The 26437-nt window shown below is 37.5% G+C and overlaps 1 protein-coding gene across 2 annotated transcripts in view; it reads right to left on the bottom strand.

Moving 5' to 3' along the window:
* Window positions 1–26437, bottom strand: part of DIAPH2 (diaphanous related formin 2) — a 474990-nt gene that overhangs the window by 305690 nt on the left and 142863 nt on the right. For both annotated transcript variants that reach the window (XM_053473146.1, XM_053473147.1), the window contains 5 exons: window positions 23324–23442; window positions 23012–23076; window positions 20399–20503; window positions 14277–14606; window positions 5431–5545 (listed from right to left, as the gene is read on the bottom strand). In XM_053473146.1, the coding sequence (XP_053329121.1) occupies window positions 5431–5545; window positions 14277–14606; window positions 20399–20503; window positions 23012–23076; window positions 23324–23442 (734 nt within the window). The remainder of the gene's footprint in view (window positions 1–5430; window positions 5546–14276; window positions 14607–20398; window positions 20504–23011; window positions 23077–23323; window positions 23443–26437) is intronic.

Below are 26437 nucleotides of genomic sequence, written 5' to 3'. Positions count from 1 at the left end.
GTTACAGTGGTCAAAGGTTTGGTGCTGCTTAGAAGAATTTCAACTGAGCTTCTTTATTTAGCTCTATTATATTTGCTTTGTGTTAGCAACCAAGCGGTTTTCTTGGGGGGGGGAAAAAGACGGCATGAAATAACATGCATGGGGTAGGCATTTGGCTCTCTTGAATATAAGACAAGACCAAGGACCATGTAACATGGATATAGTATGCTGTGACTATATTTTTATAGAAAATGCCTATGAAATTTGGATGGGGCTATATCATGACATCATATGTTATGTTAGTCCTCACAAAAGGAAGCACCGATCTGGTAAATATGCACATAAAAAACTTCTTTTAAGTTGATAATGCATAGTTTATGCTTGTCTTGTTTTATTACTTCATTTTTATCACATAAAAAAGCTTTTTCAGTGGAAATATGCCAACAACCAGTGCCTGCTTTTCTGTCACATGACAATTAAGTGTTCCCGGAAAAACTTAAGTAAATATTTACATGATTACAAAAATATTACTAGGGAGGGTCTGGGAGGGTCAAAGCGTTAAATTCAGTAAGTGAAACTCTAAGGAACTGCTCCATTCTATAAGAATTCCGTCCCATCTCCCTGCATTGTAGAGTAAAAGCAATAGGTCTTACCGTATATGTGCATAAGACTAGAATGGCACAGATGAAGGTCAAGTAATCGGCACATTTAGGAGGAAAATCTGTTCCTCGTTAATGTGCTTCATTTATATTGTTCCAAGCATAATCTTCTTTAATGTGTATATACATCTTTTTTCTTAGCTTACTAATTGGCAGAAAATATGGCATTGGACGCTCATTTCTTTACACCATTATGATTATTAGTGATTTTCATGGTGTGATATAACAGCAAACATCATTTTCTTTACTATGGGATGGCGTTAAATGTAATAAGTAATAATAGGTATAAAAAAAATAAACAAAAAGTAACAAAATAAATAAAAAGTAAAAAAAGACATCAGGGCAGTTCTGGATAGTACGAACCTTATGTATTTTTTGCACCTTATTGTGTAATCACTATTACTGTATTTATATAAACTCATTCGTTGGCTTATACTCATTCTAACCTAATTCATTGTTAATGCTTAATCAAAATAGATGTTTTGTAATTTGGCTGTTAATTTTGATTATTAATACTATTTGAATATAAACGATAACAGCAGACCGAGGAGAGAAGAAGAAGAAATCATTGGAATGTTCTTTACTATCCACATTTTAAATCTCAAATACATTCAATGACTTCAGCCAACCAATGAAATAATAATAATAATAATAATAATAAAAATAATATATCATTAATTATAATAATAAATCATTAATAATAACAACAAGCAGCCATGGTAATACTAATGGTCAGGGAGTGGATACGTCCACACTGCCCAGAGAAGAGGGAAGTAGCCCGGAGCCCCGGGGAAGCAAGGCTTCACCCAGAGACTCCTTGTCAAACCCGGAGAGTTCCCAGGTATTATCATTAATAATTGAAATCATTTTTCATTAATGATCTTTAAATATCCATAAACACTTTGTTAATGAATGCAAAACAATGAATGAAAAAACATCAAATAGCCACACACTGCTGGAACAAGTTATATGACATCACAATTCCACTTCAGGGATATGTTCAAATCCGTTCAAATACACTGTCATCAAGACCAAAGTTTTACCCGTATTGAGTAAACAAAAACATTTTAATACAAATATTTTCTCCAAGCATTTATTTATAAAATATTTTTATGGGTCGGCTTGTAAAATGGATGTTTTCAATAATCCGTGCCTGTTGTTTCGGCTGCCATGTTTCATTGAAAGGCAGTTTTAGCGTCTCGCAGACTAATTGCCAGGGACAAAGAATGGATCTCTTGGTGAGGCTCAATCATTTTTGTAAACACAAATCTTGGAAGTTCCCATATTAAACTTGTCTTTTAAGTAATTACAGAATCATGTCCTAAGTGCACTTACTCTCGCAGAACCCCAGAACTGCTGACAACGAGCAGTCTCAAATAGTGATTGATTGTTAATTATTATTCCTCATCATCCATCATCATAAGCTTTTAAAGCCCCTGTCAAATTAAGTGAGGTCAGTAAACCGTATTTAAATGAAGATTACAAAAACTTGAAGATGCAGCTAATTGATAAACAATGCTTCAGGAAATGATCTTATCAATTAGAAAAAAACCCTGTTCTGACCATTTTTATTAAATTAAATGAATCGGGGCGCAGAGAAAGAATACTGTACTTACATATATATACACAAAATAGATCTGAACCCCATCAATGCTCTACATCAAACCTTATCTTCTCCAGAAAATGTAAGTTAATAATGAACTTGTAGAGTTTCTTGCAACTCTTTCAGAGTTGGTTAATATCTACATTGGTTGTCATCTCTCAGCTGACCTGCGATAATGAATATATATATATATTTAAATATCTATAACTATAAGCTGAAATATCTCGTACAGCTTCAAATGGAACATCTGGAACTCTGTCAATATGTAAATATGCCAAATCCATGGCAAATCACCAGAAATATGACTAAGCGAAGGGAATTTTGACATCCAAGAAGAATAAACAAAAGAAAGAAGGTAATAATCCACCCTAAGCGTATGACCCACATGGAAACAGTCAATGGATGTGTAGGGACTGGAAGAAAATCCATGTAGAATGCAGGAGACGGAGGGAATGTTTTAGATCACACAAGGATGCATTAATAGAGATCAATATGAAGCAGGATAATCTGTTTAGGAGCCATGGCTCTATAAGGATCTTCAACTTCGGACTCTTTGCATTTGGTTAGAGGGCCTGTGAGACATTTTGTTACCAGAAAGAACCCCCTGAGAAACATCAGGCATATGATAGACATATGAAATGGGCATTGGTTAAACTTCAACTGGCTTTAAGGAACTGGACTAGTAGAGTGTGTTGGAGTCAACTTCTGGGCAAAGGGTGTACATGTATTGTTGCCGAAACCAGTATTATATATAAAACTATTATGTATGGTTGAATTGTTACCTTTTTTATGGTAAAGGTAATAGATGTTTTGCTAATTGTAATAATCTCTAGAAGGAATGCACTTATTGCCCTTTGTATCAGTCTGTATATACTGTATATTGTAGTGTGTAATATTTTCAGGCCTGTCTGCTCTTCCTACAGCTGTTTGTATCCCAAATAAACGTTCACACATTCAAAGAAGTCTGGTGGTCATCACATCTTTGGGTTTCTACAACGGAGGGTTGTCCTCATTTGGTAACTATAAGCCAGTGACTCAAGGATCAGACTCCATCACATCACCTCTGCACAAATAAACCTGAATGTGAATCTTTTAGAATAATATATATGTGGATATGTGGACAAAACCGTAGCTGGGGGCCATAAATGTTACTTCCAAAGATCTTAAGCAAGATCTTAATCCTCTAGGGCAATAAGGTCCAGATCCAGCTATGCCAGGCTCTAGACCCCCCCAAACACACTGGTCCAAGCAGATAATGCCACACTTGGCTTAGGGATCTTCTCACCTTGCCCAAGGAGCACAGGAGAACTATTCTCTCAACAACCTCTGTTGACTTCAGGGAGTTTAAATCCAGGACATGTTGTAGGCTTCACGAATATAATTTATTACTATTTAATAAAACAGGATTTTGGTAAATTCCCATTTCTTTATGTATACTTAACGGTGCCACACTGTAAAATCTGTGACGGAGCTTGTAGAAAGCCTGGCTATGCTTGATAAATCCTGTAATATCTGTAATGTTCTGAGCTTATAACATAATATGTTGAAAATTAAATCCAATATAGTGTGTTCTAAATGGTCAGCCGCCTACAGCCGCCAACTGCTTTTTTCCAATCCTTTTTATGAGAAAACTACCATATACTACAAAATATGGACAGAAGAAGTATTAAAATTCTACTGACTTCAAATCAACTCCAGCTATGTAACAGTCAGTTCTGGGATGCTGTGTGATCACTTAAAACCTAAATCCTATTTGACCTTCGGATAGAAAGAATACAGCTGATTTAACAATGTTTGGTAAAGATAACAATTTATATATATATATATATATATATATATATATATATATATATATATATATATATATATATAAAAATACAAAGATGTTCCCCCCCCCTCTCTCTCTCTCTATATTGATACCTTTAGTTTTCCAACATTGTTAAATTACCTATATTCTTTATATTCAAATATGGCTTAGGTTTTATATATATATATATATAAAATGTTATTATATACTGTATGTGTATATATATATATATATATATATATTATATTAATTAATTAAAAGAGGCTGGAATAATCAAATGTATTACTCATAACCCAAACTTCCATGTTGTTATAAGACTAGCTTTGATCTATATTAAACAGATGTGAAGTTGTGTGTGAATCACTTTGCTACCACTAGTTACTATTGTATGTATATATATATATATATATTGCATTATTTTTCTTTCTTTTACTACGTAGGAAATTATCAGTCTGGGCTTTATCTGATCATGTGCCTCACTAAATATCTCTGTGTAACTTTGTGAAGAATGAAAGGGTTTAGGGTTTATCGCTGATGTATAGTTGGGAAATAGCAGCGCAGCTGGGAAGCACGGGGATCGTCACTCGTGGAAGTTGTTCATGTCAAGAAACTACAACGTATGAGACATCTGAAGCTTCAGCACCAAGGACAGGGATTGTAACGTGTCCAGAGAGAAATCCCCGCTCTGTATCATAGTGCTTTAGGAGGACCCCTTTTTTGAAGACGAAGCAGGTGCAGATATGCCACATGGTGCAAATAGTTTGACAGGTAACAGATGCTTACGGAAAGCAGAAGAGGATGACATAAGCTTGGGTAAGCCTGACTTGCTTTCCTTTAAAAGCCATAGTCCACAAAACAGACATTCACCCAAGTACTGTGTAAAAGAATACCTGTTCTTATGATCTTACATCCTATTTATTGAAAACAGGCCACCGGTATCAACTTTTTTTTAGGATTTTGATATTGTCCTTTAATCTTCATATATAAAGAACAATATGACATCATCGTTTTTTATCAGCTGTTTTATTTGTTATTTAGAAGGTGCATTACCTTATGCAGTAGAATGCATGGGTTTGTTTAGACTATTGCCTTCTCTGAAAAGATCCAAAGTAAATCATAGAAGCAGAGATTATAAAGGAAGCTAAGTAAGCCTCCAAAAATATTAATAACGATGTTGATGATGCTATACTTTTTTTTTTTTTAAGTTATAATAGCATCTTATCAGACAATATAACTTCACAGAATCTCAATATCCAGGACAATAAAGGCACTGAGACGTCTTCAAACAAATTCATAGTTCAGGCAAAGATCATCGGCTTCTTGCGTTCACCACAAATACATTCACATTTATTTACAAGAAACGCTGTAAATCATTTTCTCACCTTTCATGTGCGTCGCAAACGTCTGTGATAGTCTTACAAAGAGATCCGGGTGTTCAAATCTGTCTTCCTTGGCCTTGACCCAAATACAGTTCTCTGATAGTTCTTGTGGTTCAACCTAAATTAGAAGAAAAAGTTCACATAAACAGAAATCAATCATATGATGAAATCAGCGGTCTACAGGAAGCCCAACCTGTGTTCAAGGAAATACATTTTTTGCTGATAATTCACTTTACAAAGTATTGTTAAGGTATTTTTGAAAGAATATGCATTAATTCACAATATGAGAAAGATTTATACCCTGAAATGTTATATTACCCAGCCCTCTCCATGTTGCTTTAGTCACTATTTGGAGAGGGATTCAGCCTTCGACTAGATGCCCTATAAATAAGGTAACGATGGACCGCTGACCCTCTTTTCTGAAAACTTTGTTGCATTACGGAGAAATATGTACTAATTACATATCGTGTGCGGTGATTTTATTGTCAGGCCATGGAATAGGGATTTATAATTAAGCTTAAACACCCTTTAAATTGGGGTGTTTCCCGCGATGTCAATGGGAACTCCTCCTGACATCACCGGGAATGCCCCCGACTTCAGCGGGAATGCCCCCTACGTCAACAGAACCGCCCACCGACGCCAGGGCAGGCTACGAGTAGCCGGAGCCCACAGGTTCCCAGGTATGAGTATGACAATCGGAACTGCTGTTGAGGTTATTACAGCCAACAAGTTTTGTTGGTATTGATAACATTTTACTAATAATCACAATCCTACTGAAAAACGAGCCCGTCATAGAAAGAAACCTATATGCAACAGCAGAGTTTTGTGGAGTTGTTGTAGATGATGGGTCACACTTTATCTGGATCACAATTTTGAGTGTTGGTGCTATTTGCCAGAACTTCTCAGAATCCAGGAGACATGTGACTGAACTGTCTAAAACTTCAATATACAGGTTTCATGACTCCAGCCTCCCAATAAAATAATGGCATCTCTAGTTTCCAACGGCTGTGTTCCTGGTGACTGTTTTTATTTGTATTAATGTATAATGCAAGCTAAGTCTCCAAAGACACACTCATTTTATTAAAAAAATTATAAAAATCTATGAGATTTCTCCTGAGGAGACATCGGAGACACTGAATTGACCAATTTCCTTCCTACTGAAACCATACCTTTGGAAAGTCATTTGGGGGTCTATTGACTTAAAGAAGAGTTTGCCTTTAGCCCTTTATACCTTATGAAGGGTCCTGTATAATGTGTAGTTGAATCGGTGAGATTTCCCTAAAGTCTCCTCGCTCATAAATAATGCATCATGCTGGGTTAGCTCAGCCATCCTAGCTGGAGAAACCTGCTGCTGTTGGCCCTTGATAATGAATGTAAAAACCACAACTCTCCTTCCAACTCTCCCTTAAGTGAATGGACCCCTTTGTACTGGTTTCTTTTCTAATGAACGATGTGTGATTGAGGATTGGGAAATCCAGGTGCCCTCAGTACATTAAGGGTCCTTGGGTTTTATCCATCCTCAAAATAAGAACACGAAAAACTATAGATTGTATTGAGAAGTGTTATAAATTTGGTTCCACGTTATTGTGATGTTATTGCGTGTGTGCTCGTTTGGTTTTCTCTTCTAGTGGATGTTATACCTTTTAAAGATCTGCTGTGATAGAATCAGATGCATCTCCAAGCTTCACAGCGGCTTAGCCATATTTTTACTTTCTCGCATGCAAACGGAGCTCCTGGTTTTGCAGAAAATTAAAACTGAGTTGATTTAATTTCTACGGAGAACATTTTTGGATGTTCCAATCGTCATGGCCAGCTGCAGATCACAAATCAGCAGATACTTCTTGCTATTTAATCTCTTCTCCCTCCGCTCTAGGCCCCGAAGACCTGGATCACATTCAGTAGCCTTGCACAGCTGACTGTTCAGGATAGCTCGGTTTCTTTCATTACCCAAATTTTGTTTTAACATTTGGTCTTATGATAGAAAATGTTCATTTTGGTGAGATAAGAATATATGAACCCAAAGATAAAAACGTCATTTCTACTTCAACCGTTCCTTTATGGCATTTGTCATTTCTTGGCATTTATACTAGAACCATGGAAGGAAGGTATATAAATTGCTCACTAATAACCTTTAGTTTAGTGCTGCTTTTTTGGGAAGGGTTAGTATTGGATAATCTTTGGGGAAGATTTACTTATCTAGGATTGGATTTACAAAGACAGAGATTGTTGATTATTCGTCTAAGAAGGTAGCGATCGGTGTTCACATTGACCTCCGACCAGGTAATTAGTTTTGGACAAGGACCCTACAAGGTTACATCCCCAAACAGTGTGAAGGCTGGTAATACCTATGCCTGGTTATTTTACGGTGGCATCTATTTATTATTTTATTTTACTTGTAGATCAACCTTTCTCTGCAGTTTCCATCTAACCTTTTACTTTTGAGTTCCGAGATTAAAGCAATTGGTTAGTGAAGATTGGGCAGACTAGATGGGCTGAATGGTTGTTATCCGCCATCAAAATCTAATTTCTATGAGACATGAGATGGCCGTGTATTGCTGACACTTAACAGACATGGAGGAAGGAGATGGGGCCGATTTCTAGGCTCTGCAGTTCTTGAAGTTTGCAACATCTGTGTGTAAGAGATGTTCATTCACATCAGTGTGTATATGACATGCTTTTATGTTTATGGCCGACGCTGTTTTTGTGCCATCTGTGCTTGGAAACAGCTGGAAGGGACTGAAAATTTGCTTATGGCTGTATCTGTAATCTTCAAACTTCCACTTTCACCTGTATTGCTTTACTCATTGCATATGTCTCCTGGTAGACATTGTCTATAAATACATCGCAGTGCGTTATACCACCAAATTAACACATAAGTCATCAAATGACCCAACTCGTTGCCAAAGTTCTTTCTAGTCTTTTCTTTAAGAACAAATCTCTGGATTACTAGACCAGTAACATTCCCAAATATCCAGTTATTAACTGGAAAAATGGCTTGCAAACCCATGCCACCAAAGGGTTCCTCTGTCCATATTATATGACCCATATCCCTCTGTCCCTCTTTCCTCCCCTGGTGTCCCTCTTTTCCAGGAGCTCAGAATGTTCCCTAATGAGACTATCGCAGTGTTCTACAGTCATAAATGTCGAAATATATACGTTAAATGTTAACCAAAGACAACAGAGGCCCTTGACCCGGGGGGCAAATTAACAATGTTGCCCTTTTAGCCTTCTAGGAGGTTAGGAGATACAAGGAGGTAGTAAGTACGGAATTTAAACATCCCGTCTTCTGTTTTCTGCAGAAAAGGATTTGGAAAATAAACCTGATTTTGGTTTTTTCGTTTATACAGAACACTGCAGAGAAATTTGCTAATGGAAATCTAAAGACTGAATAATATTTTTGTTTTCTGCCGGTGTCAGTATTAGACGGGTTCTCTGCAGAGGCTGTCAGCGTGTAAAAAAAAAAAATGTTTTAATTTAATATCATTTCACTTTGCATGACTCTTAGATATACACTTAGTCAATAACAGCGGTAGAGAAATTTCACATTTGCACATCCCGATTTTTTTTTCTATAACCAAAGCAAAGATAATGAATTATGCTATGAAAATCACATCAGCGTGTAGTTTCCAGGGCTGGGGTGGGAGTACAAATTCTATTGAGCGTTATTTTTTTTTCTCTGCAGTACTAAGAGAACGCACCCTTGCACTTAATATCAGCCTCATAATAGTAGCTTTTAGGCTCTTGCTGCCAATAATGTCTTTTAGGAGGTGAAAACTATTTCGAATAATAGTGGACGGGACAATGAATTGCACTTAAACGTGATCTGAAGTGTAATTTTTAGGGAGTTTTTTTTTATCACAGAGCCTTGCAATAACGTAGAATGGGTTTTAAACAACAGTGGTTGTTTAGAACAAATACATGAGAGCGTATGGATGAATGGCTGACCCATTGTTACTGTCTAGCACATCAAACAACAGATAATAATTGGGTGAGCTAAAGCTGCTCCTTACAGTTGTAGGATATCTAAGTACAAAAGGAGCAAGTCAAAAAAGAAAATTGTACAAAAATATGTTTAATACCGACATCTTTACAATCTAAAACTGGATAAGTATTAAATCCTTAATTGCTATCTTACTTTCTCCTTCCCTTCTTTCCTGTCTTCCTCCCTCCCTTCCTTGTATCCTGTCTCTTCTTTTCTTCCTTGCTTCCTCCTTTTCTTCTTTCCTTCCTTGCTTCCTTTCTCTCTTCTTTCCTCTTTCCCTTCCTATCTTCTTTCCTGGCTTCCTTTCTTCTTTCCTTCCTTGCTTCCTCCCTCCCTTCTTTCCCTGCTTCCTCACTCTCTTTCTTTCTTGATTATTATTATTATTATTTATTGTTTTATATAGCGCCAACAAATTCCATAGTGCTTCCTTCCTTCCTTGCCTCCTCTTTCTCTTCCTTGCTTCCATCCATCAATTTCTTCCTCTATTGCTTCCCAACATTTGCCATTATGTCAGTTGCGTTATTCCTTATTTGACCTTAATCCCGAAAACACAAGTAGGGAAATAACAAACAGTGCCTTGTCCCCAAACATCCAAATGTAACACCCTAAATGTTTTGCATGTTAAAGAAAATAACAAGGAAAGAAAGTAATATTTAAGAGACACTCAACTGAATGGCTGCTTAAAGCTACCAACTAGTGGCAGGAAAGTGTTCCCATTGAAATGAATAGGAGCGCTTTCCAAGCAGGAGTACTGGTGTCTTGTTATACACCACCAACACCCCCAATCATTTACCGAGCCAACACTGGACCTGACTTGCGGTAAGTATATCACATAGCAGTAGATGTATTAAGCCAAAGACACCTCCTGCATGGCAAATTACTGGGAGGGGGCAAGGGTGAAAAAAGGGGCAAATATATATGGGGGGGATCTGCAGACCCCCCCCAAAAAAATGCATTTGCAACACAGACCACATAGAAATTGAAAGGGTCATTGCAGATATCATATGCATTAAAGTGCATATGATGGCTGGAGTGCCCCTTTAAGACACCAAACAGTTGCCCTTCAGAATGTGTAACCTGTGCTTACCTTGTATCCAAAAGTAGGGACAGCATATTATCTGTTAAATATTAAATTATCATCCCAGGACAAGTTACTTTGTATAATGATACTGAATATGAATTATGAGATAAGCATTTGAAATCCATTTGTTTCTTTTGTTAATGGATGGTCGCCAGTATCTGCTTGCGTACGGGATTCAAGGAAGCCTCGGGCCATCTCTGAAATGCTATAATATTTTCACCGTCTTCATTAGTATATAAGATTACAAACCGCAAATATTTACATAAATAGTAAAATGCCCTGTAACTAATATATGACAGTTATTCTCATATAAAATGACTAAAAGGATCATTTGTAATTTTCCGCTGTAGCATTAAACTCATTTTTTTATTTTTCAACCAAATTAGAAATATAGGACAAACGAATCTCATAAAACACATTATTATATCGTGTCCCACTGACAGTATGTCTCAAAATCACATATTTTATTGAGTTTTAATGCAAAATCCCAGCAGTGGGTGGCAAGTTATTTGTTAACATTTTAGACAAACACAAGTATATGAGTTTTATGTTCCAATGCATCAAATCTTTTATACGTATATTAGAGTAAATATAATAAATTCACTCCGGTATAATTCTGTTTCATCTTTGTCTTTTCTGTAATGTTTCTCTGACGCATTAATGGGAAAATGTTGGATACATCTCCATCATCCCTAAAGAATGCACATCATTTCTCATCCTAAATGTTCTACTTTTCTAAGTTTTGGGATGCTGTAGAGAGTTTGACTACAATAGGGGGATGCTGGAAACTTAAAAACCAATCCATTGGTGCAATACTAAAGGTCACATGCCCCAAAATAATTAAATACACATAATTAAAGATGAATTCCCACTAAATGATATTACTTGTATAACATTCAAAATTAGTTATCAAAATTAGTTTTTACATTATTTGATGATTTAAACATCCGTATGTATGAGTCTGGGTCTACTTAAAGACCCAGACTCCCTATGATACTGCCTGTGGTAACCAGCCTACGGTGCTCAGTCTTAATCTTCTAGATATTGGCACTGACTAATGAAGGCCTATAGAGGAGTGGACTTCATTAGATATGCAGGACTTCATTAGCATTGCCATAAAGAATAAGAAAAAAAATAATGTTTTTTTTTAAATGGAACTTCTTCTTTAAGGAAAAGATTGATGTAGCGTCTGGTCTTAACCGTGCATGTATCAGTACTATGCAGACATACGTGGACTCTTGGAGTGGGGATCATGCCAACTGAAATTCAGTATTGACGTCGAAAAACTTTATGGAAAAGAAGATGCAGTTTGCTTGATAGAGCTTTCAATTGCCAGGACCAAGAAAAGAATGCTTCTTTGAGAAATGGTTTATCCGTTTCAGTGATATATATAAATGAAGAATGTTGTTGGGTGTACAGTAAAAGAGCTGGCAGACAGCACAATAAAGAGTTACAGAAATCAAACACCTTCAACTTGATCTATCACTTTTTTTAACTGCAGGATTTTCCATGAAGAACGAGACTAAGCGAAGATTTTACAGGTTCTATCGTGAAGGCTAAACAAAGTGGGATGGCGAGGGCGGCAGTAAATAACCTCGTTCTCCGCTTTAAGGTCTGTACCAAAGAGGTCAAAGACCAGCTTTGTTTACTTCATCACAGGCATGATTGCAGTGACAACTTGTAACATTCTCCCCATATGTCACTCTCATCTTTCGTAGATTAAGTTATCTGGATCTCCAGGACATATTACAAGACAAGTCCATATGTAATATATGATTTGTGTTCTCAATCCCGGCACGTTTATGCTCTTGCGCCAGTTGCTCAAAACACTGCATCAGGTCAAACCATAGTTGGTTCTGTGACTAAGGAGTAATGATACAAAGATGAAAACCAGAGATACCTTTGGAGGCCACCTTCTCTCGATTTAAAGCCTCGAAGTATGACTAGTAGTCCAACAGTGTATACTTCTCAGTTTCTGGCCTACTGGAGTCCCCAGAAATATTTGGGAACGGGCCATACAGAGGACCATATACAAAAATAGGGGTACTACTTATAACTCCTAATGGCATGTATGGTGTTCCACTGGGTTAATTAATGAATGCAATCACAAGTGGCATCACCCTCCAGGCCACACTTCTCTCTGATTTCTTTCTAGCCTTTCTTTACAGTTCTTTGCATTTCATCTCAAGCGTTTATGGTTACCTTTAGTATAAATAACCAACCTCTGGCACAGCGGGTAAACATATGCATTTCCAGCGATAGGCTTCAGTTCAGAATTAATCGCGATACCTGCTTCCCTGATGATTATTCACGTGGCCTTTGGCCTCTACTGCAGACTGCAAGTGACAAGTTGTCGGCTTTCACAGACCCAGCGAATATTAAGTACTCAACGTATTAAGTTCTCAATGTAAAGATACTACACATAGATAGTTGACTTTTAACTTTAATTTTGTTTTTTTGTTTTTTATAAAATCACTTTGAAATCGTATTGTCATCAAATCTTAACATGTGAGACTACTTCAGCGCTTTTGAAAAGCTGGTAATGCACCTTGGGAACGCTTGTTAACGATATATTAATAATTGCTTTGGCAGGTGACTCCATGAATTCCCAAGCAAGACGTGGATATGACAGAATTAATTTTGAGACACGCAATATTTTATTATTTATGGGACGTCCACTTGGTGCAAGAATAAACATTTTAATTCTGCAGAACTAAATGATTTAATGGTCCAACTAATAAAACAATAAAATAATTAACTGTTTCCAATTGCTGAATAATAACAGGAGCAAAAAACAAATGGCACCGATCCAGAAGACATCGGCATCTCATGGCTGTACAAGCATTCTTTTCAAGGACTCACACACTCTAGAATGTTTTTAGTTATTCAAGAGAGAACCTGTTCCTTGTCAGTGCAATGTGATCTGTGATCTGACAGATAATGTCAGACTTCAGCAAAGCCGGGCTGGATGAAGTTAAAGTACAATTATTACTTAAAATTATTTTTATAATGCCACCATAATTTGTGCTTTGGAAGTTCCAACCTGCCTTCTCTGTACTCTGTACCTGCCTGCAACCAGTACTTCTAGCTGACAGAAAGCAATGGGAATGTGATTTTGATCAAGACTGATAGAATGGGGATCTTAACTAGACACCGTTTACCAATCTGGGGTCAAATAAGGCATTCCTCACTGCGAGAACAAATGAGAAGAAAGCTTGGTCGGAATCCGACCTCATCCGTTTGGCTGAAACATTGGAATTTATCAGCTTTCAAACTTCATCTTTACAAACACACTTAATTTCCTAAACATTCCAAGAGAACTCTAAAAATGAATGTGCCGGGAACTGTCTGCATTTCTCTGAGGTAAGCCCTTCATCTTCAGGTCTTTGGTCGGTTTCTTCTTTCTCTGAGCAGGGGAGCAGCATGTGGCCACCCCATTCCATGTCCGTACTCCCTCCCCTACTAAAGGCCATCTTGAAAACATGTGGTTAGCTCTTCCCCTACACAAAACTGCTCCCCAGAAGAAGAACAGCCAAAAGTTGCTTCTCCTGGAATAGCTGAAGTTCTTTTCAAGGTTTAATGCGAGTTTAAGGTTCAAATAATCCTAACCTCCCATATCTCAGATTCTGCACTGACCACCAATCCTATTGTTTTTAGAGAACATGTTTTCATATTGATGAAAAAAAGAGACATCATTTTTAAAACTAGCCTCCTCTTCTTTAAACTGAAAGCTTCCCTTTCACACATGCAACCAAATGAGAGGTGCAGAAACATATGATATTTTACCTTTGACCAGTTTATCCTTTTCATGTTGGATTCTAGCTTGTATGCTTTCTTGGGCTTCATTCCAAAAGGTAAGACTACTGGAGGAGGCACTGGGGCTGAAGGCGGTCGGATACCTCCAAAAGGTGGAGGTGGTGGAGCAGGACCCCCAAATGGGGGTGGAGGTGGAGCACGTGGGGGCCCCATTCCCGGAGGTGGAGGTGGTGGAGGAGGGATCCCACCAGGTGGTGGAGGTGGTCGTGGAGGAGGAGGCACTGCTCCACCAGGCAGTGGTGGCGGAGGAGGTGGTACAGGACCTCCAGTCGGTAGGGGTCCACTTGGAAGTTTAGCACCCTGAAAGATCAAAACACATAATCAGAAATGTGTAGACAGTGAAAATGGGACGTTTAAACCTTTGAGTGCTATACTCCATCCCCAAAAACTTCATAGTCCCCTCTTTTTTCTCTGTTGTTAGCAAACGCATTGATTCTGTAGTAAACTTGTATTTAACTTAATATTGTGGCGCGACAGAAATAACCTAAGATTGTTTTCTCATATGTAAAACCCACAATAACAATTAACAAAACATTAATACTAAAGAGCTTATAGATATTTCTTTGCAATGCAATGTAAAGTAAAATCGCAGAGAGGTTTAAAAACAGAGGGAGGGATAACACAAATACACCACTCAAAAAACAAATATTTGTGCAAAACCGGGACCAGAACTCCGTCTGGCATTACTTATTACTCAACTTAACGCTCAATAAGATTATTTAAAAAAAAAACTTGCAAGAAACGTACTTTCTAAACATCCGCGACATGAGAATAAATATTAGCTTTAAAATCAATGTAATTGTGGAAGAAAATAAAAATCCAAACAACGCAGAAAAAAATAAACTATATGTGAGCGTTGTAATTTTTTTTTTTTTTTTTTTTTTACATTTGGATGTTCCTGGCAGTAACAGATAGAGATTATAATTGCGTGAGCCTAAATTATCATCACAAATCTGTCATGTTCACATTATCAGCACTGCAGAAAATCCATCTGCTAAAATGAATTTAGCAGCCGCGCGGCCCAAATGCCAAAGAAAGATCACAACTGGTCTTGCTTATCTTTTTTTTATTATTTTTTTTTTTTAACTTCGTAACTAACCAATTGGCATGAGCAAAATTCATAAACTCCTGATAATTTAACCAATTCTGTGCCTATTAAACCCTTTTTTCAGAAGTCCAGTTGGCTTTAAAGCAATGGAAATAGCTCTGGCATCCAACGTGTTAAACTACTCGGCCACACGCATCGAACGAGTGTATAAATCAGCACTTAATTCACGGAAAGAACCGTCAAACTTTAAAAAAGCTCTAGCTAAAACATGCAAGTTGCTGACAAACTGATATCCTTGCACTGCTTCCAATTCTAAATTTACTTTACCGAGTGAAATCCTACTTGCAAAATTTGTTAACGTTAACTTTTGAGATGTTCCTCTTCCTAGGGGCGGCCATCTTGTGAATTTAGTTATAGGATTTTGCGGCAAGATATGTAGTAATGTATGTCTTAAGAAGGTTCCTGACCTATATATAGCAATGGAAATGCATTTCAGAGCTGAAGGATCCCAAACATAGCATTGCATTATAGATCACACACAGAACAGCTTATCCTTGTTCTCTGTACTCTTTTGTAAATTGAATTAATGTGCCGTTTGTCCTTTAAGAATGTACAATGTGATAATCTGTAATGGGTTGAGGGTAGAGATGGAGAACCATTTTGGAAGTGCAATTTTATATTATGTTTTCACATGGAGAGGTGGTTTTATACAGTGGAAGGGCTGTATGACATCATGGAACGGTCATCGAATATACAGAGACAGTTATTACAGTTCTATGGGATAGGGGTGCTTGAGCCCATGCGTTTAGATCACAGCGCATGATTCTGTGTTAATAAGGGGATGCTTTGTTGGCATGGCATATCATTAATGTACACAGTGCCCAGGGTTACAGTCAGAGTGTAAGGGGCAGAAGAAATTAGATTTAGAAATGGGTGAGGCTGGACTGTTTGTTCTTAGGTGTCCACAAACTTGGAAGCATAGACTTTGAGAAAAGATTATTATTATTATTTATTGTTTTATATAGCACCATCAAATTCCATAGCGCTGTACAATGGGTGGACAGGACATAACAAGTAGTATGTAACAAAACAAACTGACTTACAGAGACAACAGGTGAGGAGGGCCCTGCTCAAACGAGCTTACAATCTAGATAAGAACCTCTGGGCCCATCTAGTCCCCCCACCTTTACTGATGTAATACATTCCAGTTGGGAATAGAAAAGTAGTTAGTAAACTAAATGCATGTTTTGCCCAAAACTGGAATGACGAAACTCAACTTGACTACTGAGTGAGTAGACTCCTAAGACTCTTCGTCAAGAAGAGTTACCATAAGCTGAGTTCTGTGATCTCTGTCCCGTTCACTTGGGCCAAAAATGGAATCGTGTTCAGATATTCATAATAACAAAAATTCAGCAAACTCACCATATTTATGATTCTCTATTCTTTTCATATGGATTCTGGAAGTAACAGATGCACCAAAACATAAAGTGCTATTTAATAAATAATATGTATGTATTATTTAAATATTGTGATAATGTTCTTTTGCGAGCCTTTTACTGGCAATGCAGTCTTCAGGAATACGAGGGATCAATAGAAATTTTCTGTTGATTAGTTCTTTACGTACATGCTCAATTTAAGCGTCTTTATTGTCTGCATTAAAAAGAGGCCGAGACGCTAATGACAGCAATAAAAACACTATTTAATTCCTTAGCAATTTTAGCAAACTTCATTTACGTCAATGTGGTCAGCCAGGGTTTGTGATGAGAGTTACAAATCAAGAGTGGACATTGATTGTAAGCAACAGGGGTCGGAAGGGGTCCTGGCTCGTTTCGGAAGACAGCTTTCCCCTAATGGTCTTTGTCGTCAAAACATTACGTACGCCGTTTGCTTAGTAAGAATGGAATATGTCCTTAAGACAAAGGTAACCTTTTTCCGAGTGATACAAAAGTTCTAATAGATGCTCCTCTGGAACTTTTACAATATTAGTAATTAATGTAAATAATGTCAAATTATTGCCATGTTCCAATGTTAAAAACATAATATCATATTTAGAGGAATGCATAAATACGATACACTTTTGACATTTAAGTTTTAAAGGGGGCAGTCTAACGGTATCGGGCAGAGAATGAAGTACCGGTAATTATCATGAAAGCGTAATGAGCAGATTTGGTAAATTTGGTTTTTCTTGAACTGCTTTAACCATTTGGGTTTTCGAAAGCTTAACAGCGTAGTTGGTTTGCAACGTCTTCTGTTAACCACCATCTTGGCGCTGAACTGGTTAAACAGAGCCCTCAATCTACTCAGCTCGATGAGGGCAATCTACAGTGCGAGACACTGAAAATGGATAGTTCCACGGTACTGATTTTTTAAACTAGTTTTGTCCCACGAGAATGAACCACATTATAAATTTGTTAATATAATAATTTCAAATGATTTCTGCTAGGAAGAAGGCTGTGTAGAAGACAACCAAGCCCCCAAAAAGCTACTTTATTAGGATGTTAATTAACTTGCACTTTATTTACTGTGCTTTCGTTTTAATTATTGCATCTGGTAAGAATGTCAGGATCACATAATCCACTTCTGTTTTGGATCACTTGTGTGTAATTAAAAAGCCTTCACTGAAGTGTCACCAAATAAGTCAACGAAATGTCTACAAAATAAAGCCGGGAAACCAGAAACAAGAAATAAATGTCTAAAAATTGCCACGCGCGTCCCGAAAAATAAATCTCTTACAAGGAAGTTAGTAACCGGGGAAAAGAGTTGTATTTATCGATCTAGGCAAATGACCTGGTGGGCCCCTGGCCCACAGCGCCCGGTAGTCACAGTGAAGCGGTTGATCGGGTGCAGGCCGCCTGCTGGATATTCCCAGCAGCACACTACGCTGTCGGCCACACTTACATCATCAGGCAGCTGCTGGCCTTAAAGCGACAGGCGCATCTAGTCATCCCCAGTCTGGCCTGTATCCATCTACCCTCTGTCTTTGCCTCTTCCTACCATGTACTCTGATTGTCGGTAGATGAGTAAATTCTACCTGGTCTAAAAATCTTATTTACTAACAAATACAACGCTGATACGCCTCTTACAGGCCATTCATAAACTTTTTTATTCTTAGAATATGTTTAACTCCAAAGAGGCTTGCGGCTTGTATTCCAAATGTATTATTAGCTACTCGATGGCTAACTCTGGAATACGTCTGATTCTTGCCTTGAGTCGTTTATTCAGAGGTCTGTTCTCATAGCGAGTTCTAGATGAAGTAAAGAGGTAGTTCAGGGGTGTAACATAGTCCCCGTGGCCCAAAGTCCTGGGGGCCGTCAAAGCCTTCTCGGAGCACAAATAGAACGTTTGACGCTGCCTCTAATGATGACGACTGTGAACGAATTCAGTAATTATTTATTAACAGGGCATCCTTTTACTTTAACAAGAGGTGGTAAATAGATGGAACAGCCTCCCATTAGAAGCGGTAGAGGATAATACAGGAAGGGAATTTAAACATGCATGGGATAGCCATAGATGTCTTATTAAAGTCTGAGCAAACCACTGGCCTAACGATTATGCATCTGATCACGGCTTTAAACTGTATTGAGTCATAAAAGTATACATCCATGTTAACTCCTTCACAGTTCAGGTTACATGATCCCATATTACCCTGCCGTAACGATTCCCCGAATAACTAAACAGACGTTACTGAAATAGAACAACGCCTGACACTTTCCATATTCCTAGCTCATTACGTCTTTAAATGGACATTATCTTATTGTATACACGAATGGAAAAAAATGAAAAAGTAAATTGATATTTTTAAAGTGAATCCAGGGATCCAGTTTATCTGTAAATATGAAAGGGGATGAATGTCATCCGTAGACTCATTTGCTTGACGGCGGTGATCGTATTACAGGTCTCGAGTAGCCTTTGGACATATTTCTTGGTTCGTGGCTCCACGAAGTCCAGAGCTGCCTTCATTAAACACTAATGCATTCAGCTGCATTGTAATGTGATTTAAGAAGCCAGTTTCTGATTGTTCACAAGTTCTTTAGGGTTTATATTACAATTTACAAACTAGATTACAGGATCTTTTCAATAATATGCCAGCCGAACTCTTTTGTCAACCATGTGCTTTGCCCAAAAGTCAGCGAACTTGGGGGGGGGGTTAAAGGCATTCTGTGCTATTGGGTTGCCTTCAAGGCTGCTTTTATGATGAAATATCATTGAGAAGTTAAATAGGGTTCCACTAGACCTCCTATATGAACAGGACTGGTGATCCTTGTTTAAAAAAAAAGTTTAAAAAGATCTAATGGGAAAAGGGGTAATTTTATCAGTGAGCCAAAGTGTGGTTATCTTAGCTGAAAGGTCATGTGCTTGGAGAAAAACTTTTTTATAGGAATACGTAGATTAGATGTGGAAACATTATTTGTAGTTTGTGCGTCATACTAACTCGTTAGATGGATCATTCTCAACTGGCCCAGTGAGCCGGGGCCATCTGAGCAGCCTGATCACTTAATACGGCAATTTGACCCCAACCTATAAGGCCCGAGCTAATTAATATAGACCAGGACACAGCAAAGGTCCACGTTCTTTGGCATCATTCTATTAGATATCACATCATAAATTAAATAGGCTTAGCCTTTTCGCTTGGTTACTGGTGTCCTATGCACCCAAGTCTGATGCCTGCTGAGAAGGTAGCTGGAGTTCAAGAAAAGACACTGATGCCCTCCAACCGAAAGCTTTGCCACGGTGTTCCTCAAAGTAACCACATTTTCAACCTGGCACTACCCTGCTGACCAAGATCAGCTTTGGGCGAGTATGTACCCTTCATCTACGAACCAATGTCACGCCATTAAGGGCAGCAAGCAGATTGATATTGGGATGTGAATGTGAGTATCTTCCGATATGACTGGTTAATTTACTTCATCCAACCAGAGATAAATTACAAAAGGAAAATCTGCTATTCTTATACCAAAGTTTCCTTTATGGTTACTTAATCTGTGTTTTTTTTTTCTTCCTTGTAGAATTTTCGTGACATAAAGTCTATATTTTGCTTTATTACCTGCGTCCGTAGCTGCTGGATTTCCGTCTCCAGTTCTTTGATTTTCTCCTCTCGTTTCTGAAGCTCAGCCTGCGCCTCCTGTCGTGCCGTGAACTCTTCATCAAACTGCAAGGATCAGAGCGTAAAGTCAGCGTTTCCAATAGACTGTACTAAACGCTTCAAGGGAAGCTTCAACTGCGCCTTTCTTTGAAAACATCTTGAGAGCCGTAATGCAACAAAATCCCAAACAGTCCAAAATATTAATCACTCTTTTTTTTTTCCTTTTTCAAAGCAAACAAAACGGTGTGCTGTATACATACATTTCATATGCCTCTTCTAACAAAAAGAGTTGGGGGGTTCCTAAAAGGTGAAAAGTTGGACAGCGAAGGCAGCCTTGTTATTGTGTGAAAAATGATTGTTAAGCAGATGAATGGGATGAACAGAATTTTATTAGCCATTATTATTATTATTATTATTTACTGTTTTATATAGGGCCATCAAATTCCATACAATGGGTACTTTTCACCTCTTAGTAAGTATGGCCTTCAGTAGTACAGGTGAATACAATTTTTGGAATGTTGTTTAGTTAGAGGAAAACATGCAAGAGTTGAGTAATTGACCTAAACCGTGTTCTTTGTCCAAAAATTAAAATTATATTTTGTTAATGTTTTATGCAATTGCAATGCTCCTCTTCTTAGGCAATGAAGAGTTACCGAAAAGACTTCTCCTATTGCAACATCCGAACACAAGAATTACAGACGGAAAAATAAAATATAGAAAACATCAAGGGCAGCTCTCCCTAGTGTCAATCCCAATTCGCAAAGGTACCTTGGCTAAGTGCAATTCTAGATCTCCAGCGAACAAAGCAATGTGCATTCCATGGGGAGAGCAATGCCCTGGACTTCAGAATAAATGTATCCTCGCTTTCAGTGGACAGGGAATGGACCCAGATCTGGGACCTTCATTCACTGACACCAAGCAAGTGAATGAGCGAGAGACGATAAATCTCATGCTCCCTCATACTAGACTTAAATACAATGGGGCACCAGATGGGACACATGGGTTTAGCTGCTTTTGAGTTTGAGGCTACTTCCGGCCGCATCCCTTGGTGTTCTGCCAACGGAACCCTCACCACTAGATGCTGAACATAGTAATACTCGTAATATTCAGTGGAGCCACGTCTTATGGGTTGCTGGAAACTATTTATTGTTACTGTCGGCTTCCTTTTTCCTTTTTTGTACAGGGAAGGACGTAGTTGTTATACCGATGATGGTTATCTAAATATCACTCTAACCTATGTTCTGATAAACTAGTATCTCACCTCCTCAAACTAGCCTTCTTATGGTTTAACCCTTCAGCATGCACTATTTAACTATATGTTTTGTTTTTCAGAATTCACACTATAAAGCGTTTTTTTATTCTAGATCCCAAAATGATGAGAAAAGTATTCCCTCTGCTCTTAGGTGTCTTAGGCTGATGTTCATCGCCGTCATATACAGTATGACATATCCGCTACAAGCATCCGAGCACAGAGCTATGGCACGTAGCTGTTGGGAACAGGATTTTGATGTGAGTGTTAAAGGAAGGTCATGTTGTTTTTCGAGGGGCTCGTAAAAAGCTCCACTGGAAGCCACTGCAAACACTCACAAAGTTGTGTTGTTCATTGTTTCCCAGCTGTGCGCAGCCAGTGTGTATAGCCATACCATGAACACTGCCCACTATACATCTAAGGATCCTTTCAAATACTTGAAAAGCTTTCACTCTCAAAATAGGCTTCACAAATGCCACTTACTGTGCTGGCTGTGAGCGATGGACTCATTAAATACTGTATCAGTACCGGTCATGGATCATCTCTAGAAATACATGGATACTACTCTTTTTCCTCCCTGATGGAGAAGGATGAATCACAGAACAAAAAAAACCAGCCCCCTCTCCCACCATTAACCCTATGAGTACCAACTGATATGTGTTGCTTAGCTTTGGTATTTCCAGAGTTAATCAATAACATAACAAAAAGTCTTACATTATATAGAAATAGAATAGAAACCCAGAATATGACAGATACGAAGCAGTCTGCCTATATGAATGAGCTTTGTGAAACGACATGCCTATACTACAACATATAGACACACTATTTGGAATTCAAATGATAGCAAGCATTAACTATTTAGTTTTCTTTGTATTTTGGGTTTTTGGTGGGAGGGGGGTATGCCCTGTTTGAAAAAATGATAGAATATGTCAACAAAATAATAATAATAATAATAATAATAATAATAATAATAATAATAATAATAATAATAATAGAAAAATGTTCATTTGAATTATTGTTGCAATCAGAATCAAGATGAATAGACAGAAGCATAATGTACCCAAAATTAAGCTGCATATTTTGTTGAAATAATCTAACATTACATCCCCAACTTCACAGCCCTTGACTTGATATATCAATATTGACCTTTGTGATACTGACAAAGATCATGTAAAAATGCTGCCCTACATTGATCAGAACAGCAAATCAATAGCTGTCTCCCAGCCAAGGAGATGGAAGAGAAAAAAAACCTGCTTTTCTAAAAGTGCCCTAATCACACAAAACCAATTGTCTATAATTTAAATGACCATGATATATTACTTTACCTTTTTAGAAAATTCGGACGCTTTCTGCTCACTTTCTTCAACTTTTGCCTTGTCTACGCAGGCATCTGGCAACATAAAAAATGGAGGTTACTTTGTATCCAGAGCAATGTTAAGAATTAACAAGGGATAAACACATATATATAAAGATAAATATATGGATGAATGGATGGAAAGATGGATGGATAGATAGATAAATGGATAGATAGATAGATAGATAGATAGATAGATAGATAGATGATAGATAGATAGATAGATAGATAGATAGATAGATAGATAGATAGATGATAGATAGATAGATAGTATTTTTTATACCTATAAGATGAGCAAAATCAACGTCTAGCCTCCCTCTGTATCTGAAGTCTGGATCCATCCCGCCACATTGTAAAACAATTTGTCCAACGCATTCATCTATTACCTTGAAGTACTGTGGCCTAGTGGTAAAAAAACAATGATATTGATTAATATTCAAGACACCCCTACTGTAGAAGAATATCTAGTAAAGTATTTTAATCCATTCGAGACCAATGACATACCAGGTACATCATGAAAAGACATCCCTAGAGGACCAATTACATACCTGCTGAACAGCAGTGATCGCTCTATTACCAGGGTGGTCAGTCTACAGCAGCTTAAATATCATCTGTAGAACCTTGGCTGGTTCAACATATATTAAAGGTTCTGTTCTTCCTACTCTGCTAATATTAACACATTTATACAGGGCTTTTATATCTAAGTTAGTAGCCAATTTTGAGAGCCCAAACCCTTTCCAGAAATAAATCTTTACTTGTGGAAAGTTTATCCTCATTTATTATGTAGCATTGCATCTTGGCTACTACAAGCTACTAGACATTAATCCTTCGGAAACCTGAAGGCCTCTGTATAGACGTAGAACAGCTGAGTTTATTTAGGGGGGGGGCACCTTATTGTAGCGTGAATTGTACATTCTATTGATTTTTTTTCACAAAAGAAAGAAAAATTACCCGAATTTGGCAATTATGTAAAATTAAATTACAGTCCTTTACCTATTCTTCCCGTCAGAATGATCTATTCATGATAAGACAATGCAAAGCCATATGTTCTTCAAGACATGATTTGCCTCGCAGAAAAGGGGTAAGTGGTTCGTAATGATCAGTGTGCTACACGGTTCCCATCAGCTGGCTTTTGGGTGGCAAATAATAAAAAATGAAACTACAATAGTCAGGAGAAACAGACACTTAAAGCTGGAAAACTCATCTTCGGGGGGGAAAAAATGTTAATCATTGCGAACAAAGCTGTATCTACAGATTACTGTATTTGAATATTCAAAATTCGCATCTGTCCCTTTTGTCATTTTCTAAATGTCTTCGAGAAATGAATGTTACTTTAGAGCAAACATTAGAAGACTTTGTGATCTGCAGCTAAAACTTTTGGCTTTTTTCTCAGCTTGAAGACAGGTAAAGACAGCACGGGGTAACGTAACCATCGCCTTTATCAATTTCTCACCCTAATATTTATTTCCAATTGGTTTTAAAAGCATCATTATGATTTTATCAATACAGTTCGGCTAAGAAAAATCAGTATTAGCGTACATGCTACGTTGGAATACAGATGTTTTGTAAATACTTTTATGTTGTATCAATTAAAGGTGCTGTTCCACTTAGAGGAACCATTACCAGAGCTTGATCTAGAATGCTCAGCAAATAATCTTTAGGAGATCGGTCATTTTATTCTTTGCACTGAAAGCTGTAATCGCCTAAAAACAACACAGAAACTTTTAAAATGACATTTCAGTTTTTATCGCAACTACCTAACAGTTCTAGCTTTTTGTGTCATCCAACAAGTATTCCTGGCCGAAAAATATGAATGGAGAAAAATTGTACCTTATAAAAAATTTTTACTGAGAAAGGTTTAGGGCTATATTTAATAACAAAATGATTAAAGTCAGTATACTAGGTAGAACAGGATGTTTGAGGATACTTTAATAATGTGGTCCTGGAAATATGCTCCAGGTATCACCACTGGTGCCTTCTCAAGGTCCTTCAAGGTGATCTTAAGGCTTACACAGTATTCATGATTAAGCGAATGTGTGTGTGAATGAAGGATTTGAAGTAGTTTTTGAAATATATTTTCTTGGGGCTATTAATGCACTCACTGCCCCTGCATAGTCCACCCCATATACTGCCTATTACACCGCCGCTGTTCTTTTCTGGTGGATAAAACAATGTCTTTGATAAAATACTTGGGTTTCATTCACAGACAATACATACTAGTGGAATGAGATTATAGTGGCCTGCATAAACTAAAGTAGTCCAACAGGTCCTATTGCTGGTCGTTGACCATTCATTAGCAGAATAATTGATCCTAACCATAATGTGTGTTTAAACCATGGCTTGTTGGTGGCCCTTGATGCTTAGGATGTCCCAACACAGCTCTAAAGCTGATGAGTATCCATCTTATTCCAAAAACAACTGCAACAAGCAAGCATGTAAAAGATGTATCAAACTCACCTGTACATTAAAGGCTCGTCTAGCTAGCGTTGCATTTTTTGCCTTTTTTTACATGCGAAACACGCTTATTAATATTAATGTCATATAAGATTGAAGGTTGACATTAATTGTATGGTTATAACAGTGCTGTCAATAGTATGTTCCAATATCATTATGGAAGCAAGGCGAATATTATTATTATATCTTTATTTATTTATTGTTAACAAGATTGGTTTATGGGAAACAAATATTGGATCCTATTGATTTTTTTTTTTTAAATGACAGATTTTGACCTTCAAAAGAGAACACATCAAAAGGAAAAATACTCTCCATAATTTATTGCAAATTTAATTAGCATTTGATAAAAAAATAGTTCCAAATGACTTAACATAATATTAAAGCCAGAGGACGTCTTGTAAGCACGTAAACGCTGAAGTGTTTCCTCTATGTGCGGCACTTTCTCATAAGACAGAAGGGGTTTAGTATTCTGCTTTTAGCTTTCAGCAGACCTTGCACTATAACGATTTCCATTCATTAACGACGTGTTGATTATTCTCCTGCTTGGGTTTAGGAAGCAATCGGCTCAGCGAGCAAAAACCTCGGAGCGTGTTCTAACAATGGTGGAAATCAACCATTTAAACTTGTTTTGGGGAAGACCATTAATCCCAACTGTGTGCCATAGGAAGTAAATATGGTTGCTGAGTGCCTTGTTACATCATTGGGCAAGAAAGCCGCACCGGACAAAACTTTCACTTTTTTCTCCCAGCCTCAACATATATTACATAACATTAATTTTAATACATAAATGTTAAATTCCAATTGCATTGTAGAAATCGGCCATAATATTTTTTCCTGGCGAACAGCGTGCAATTTATTTAGGTGTAAAAGATGCCACGTGATAAATCTAAGGGAATGAAAGCGGGATTTTGCTTCCATCTCCTCCTACGCTGTTTCTACTTTC

The sequence above is a fragment of the Spea bombifrons genome, chromosome 8, assembly GCF_027358695.1.
Source record: "Spea bombifrons isolate aSpeBom1 chromosome 8, aSpeBom1.2.pri, whole genome shotgun sequence".
In the NCBI taxonomy this organism is placed as follows: domain Eukaryota; kingdom Metazoa; phylum Chordata; class Amphibia; order Anura; family Pelobatidae; genus Spea; species Spea bombifrons.
The sequence above is the reverse complement of the archived record's forward strand: the minus strand, read 5'-3'. Positions and strand labels throughout refer to the sequence as shown.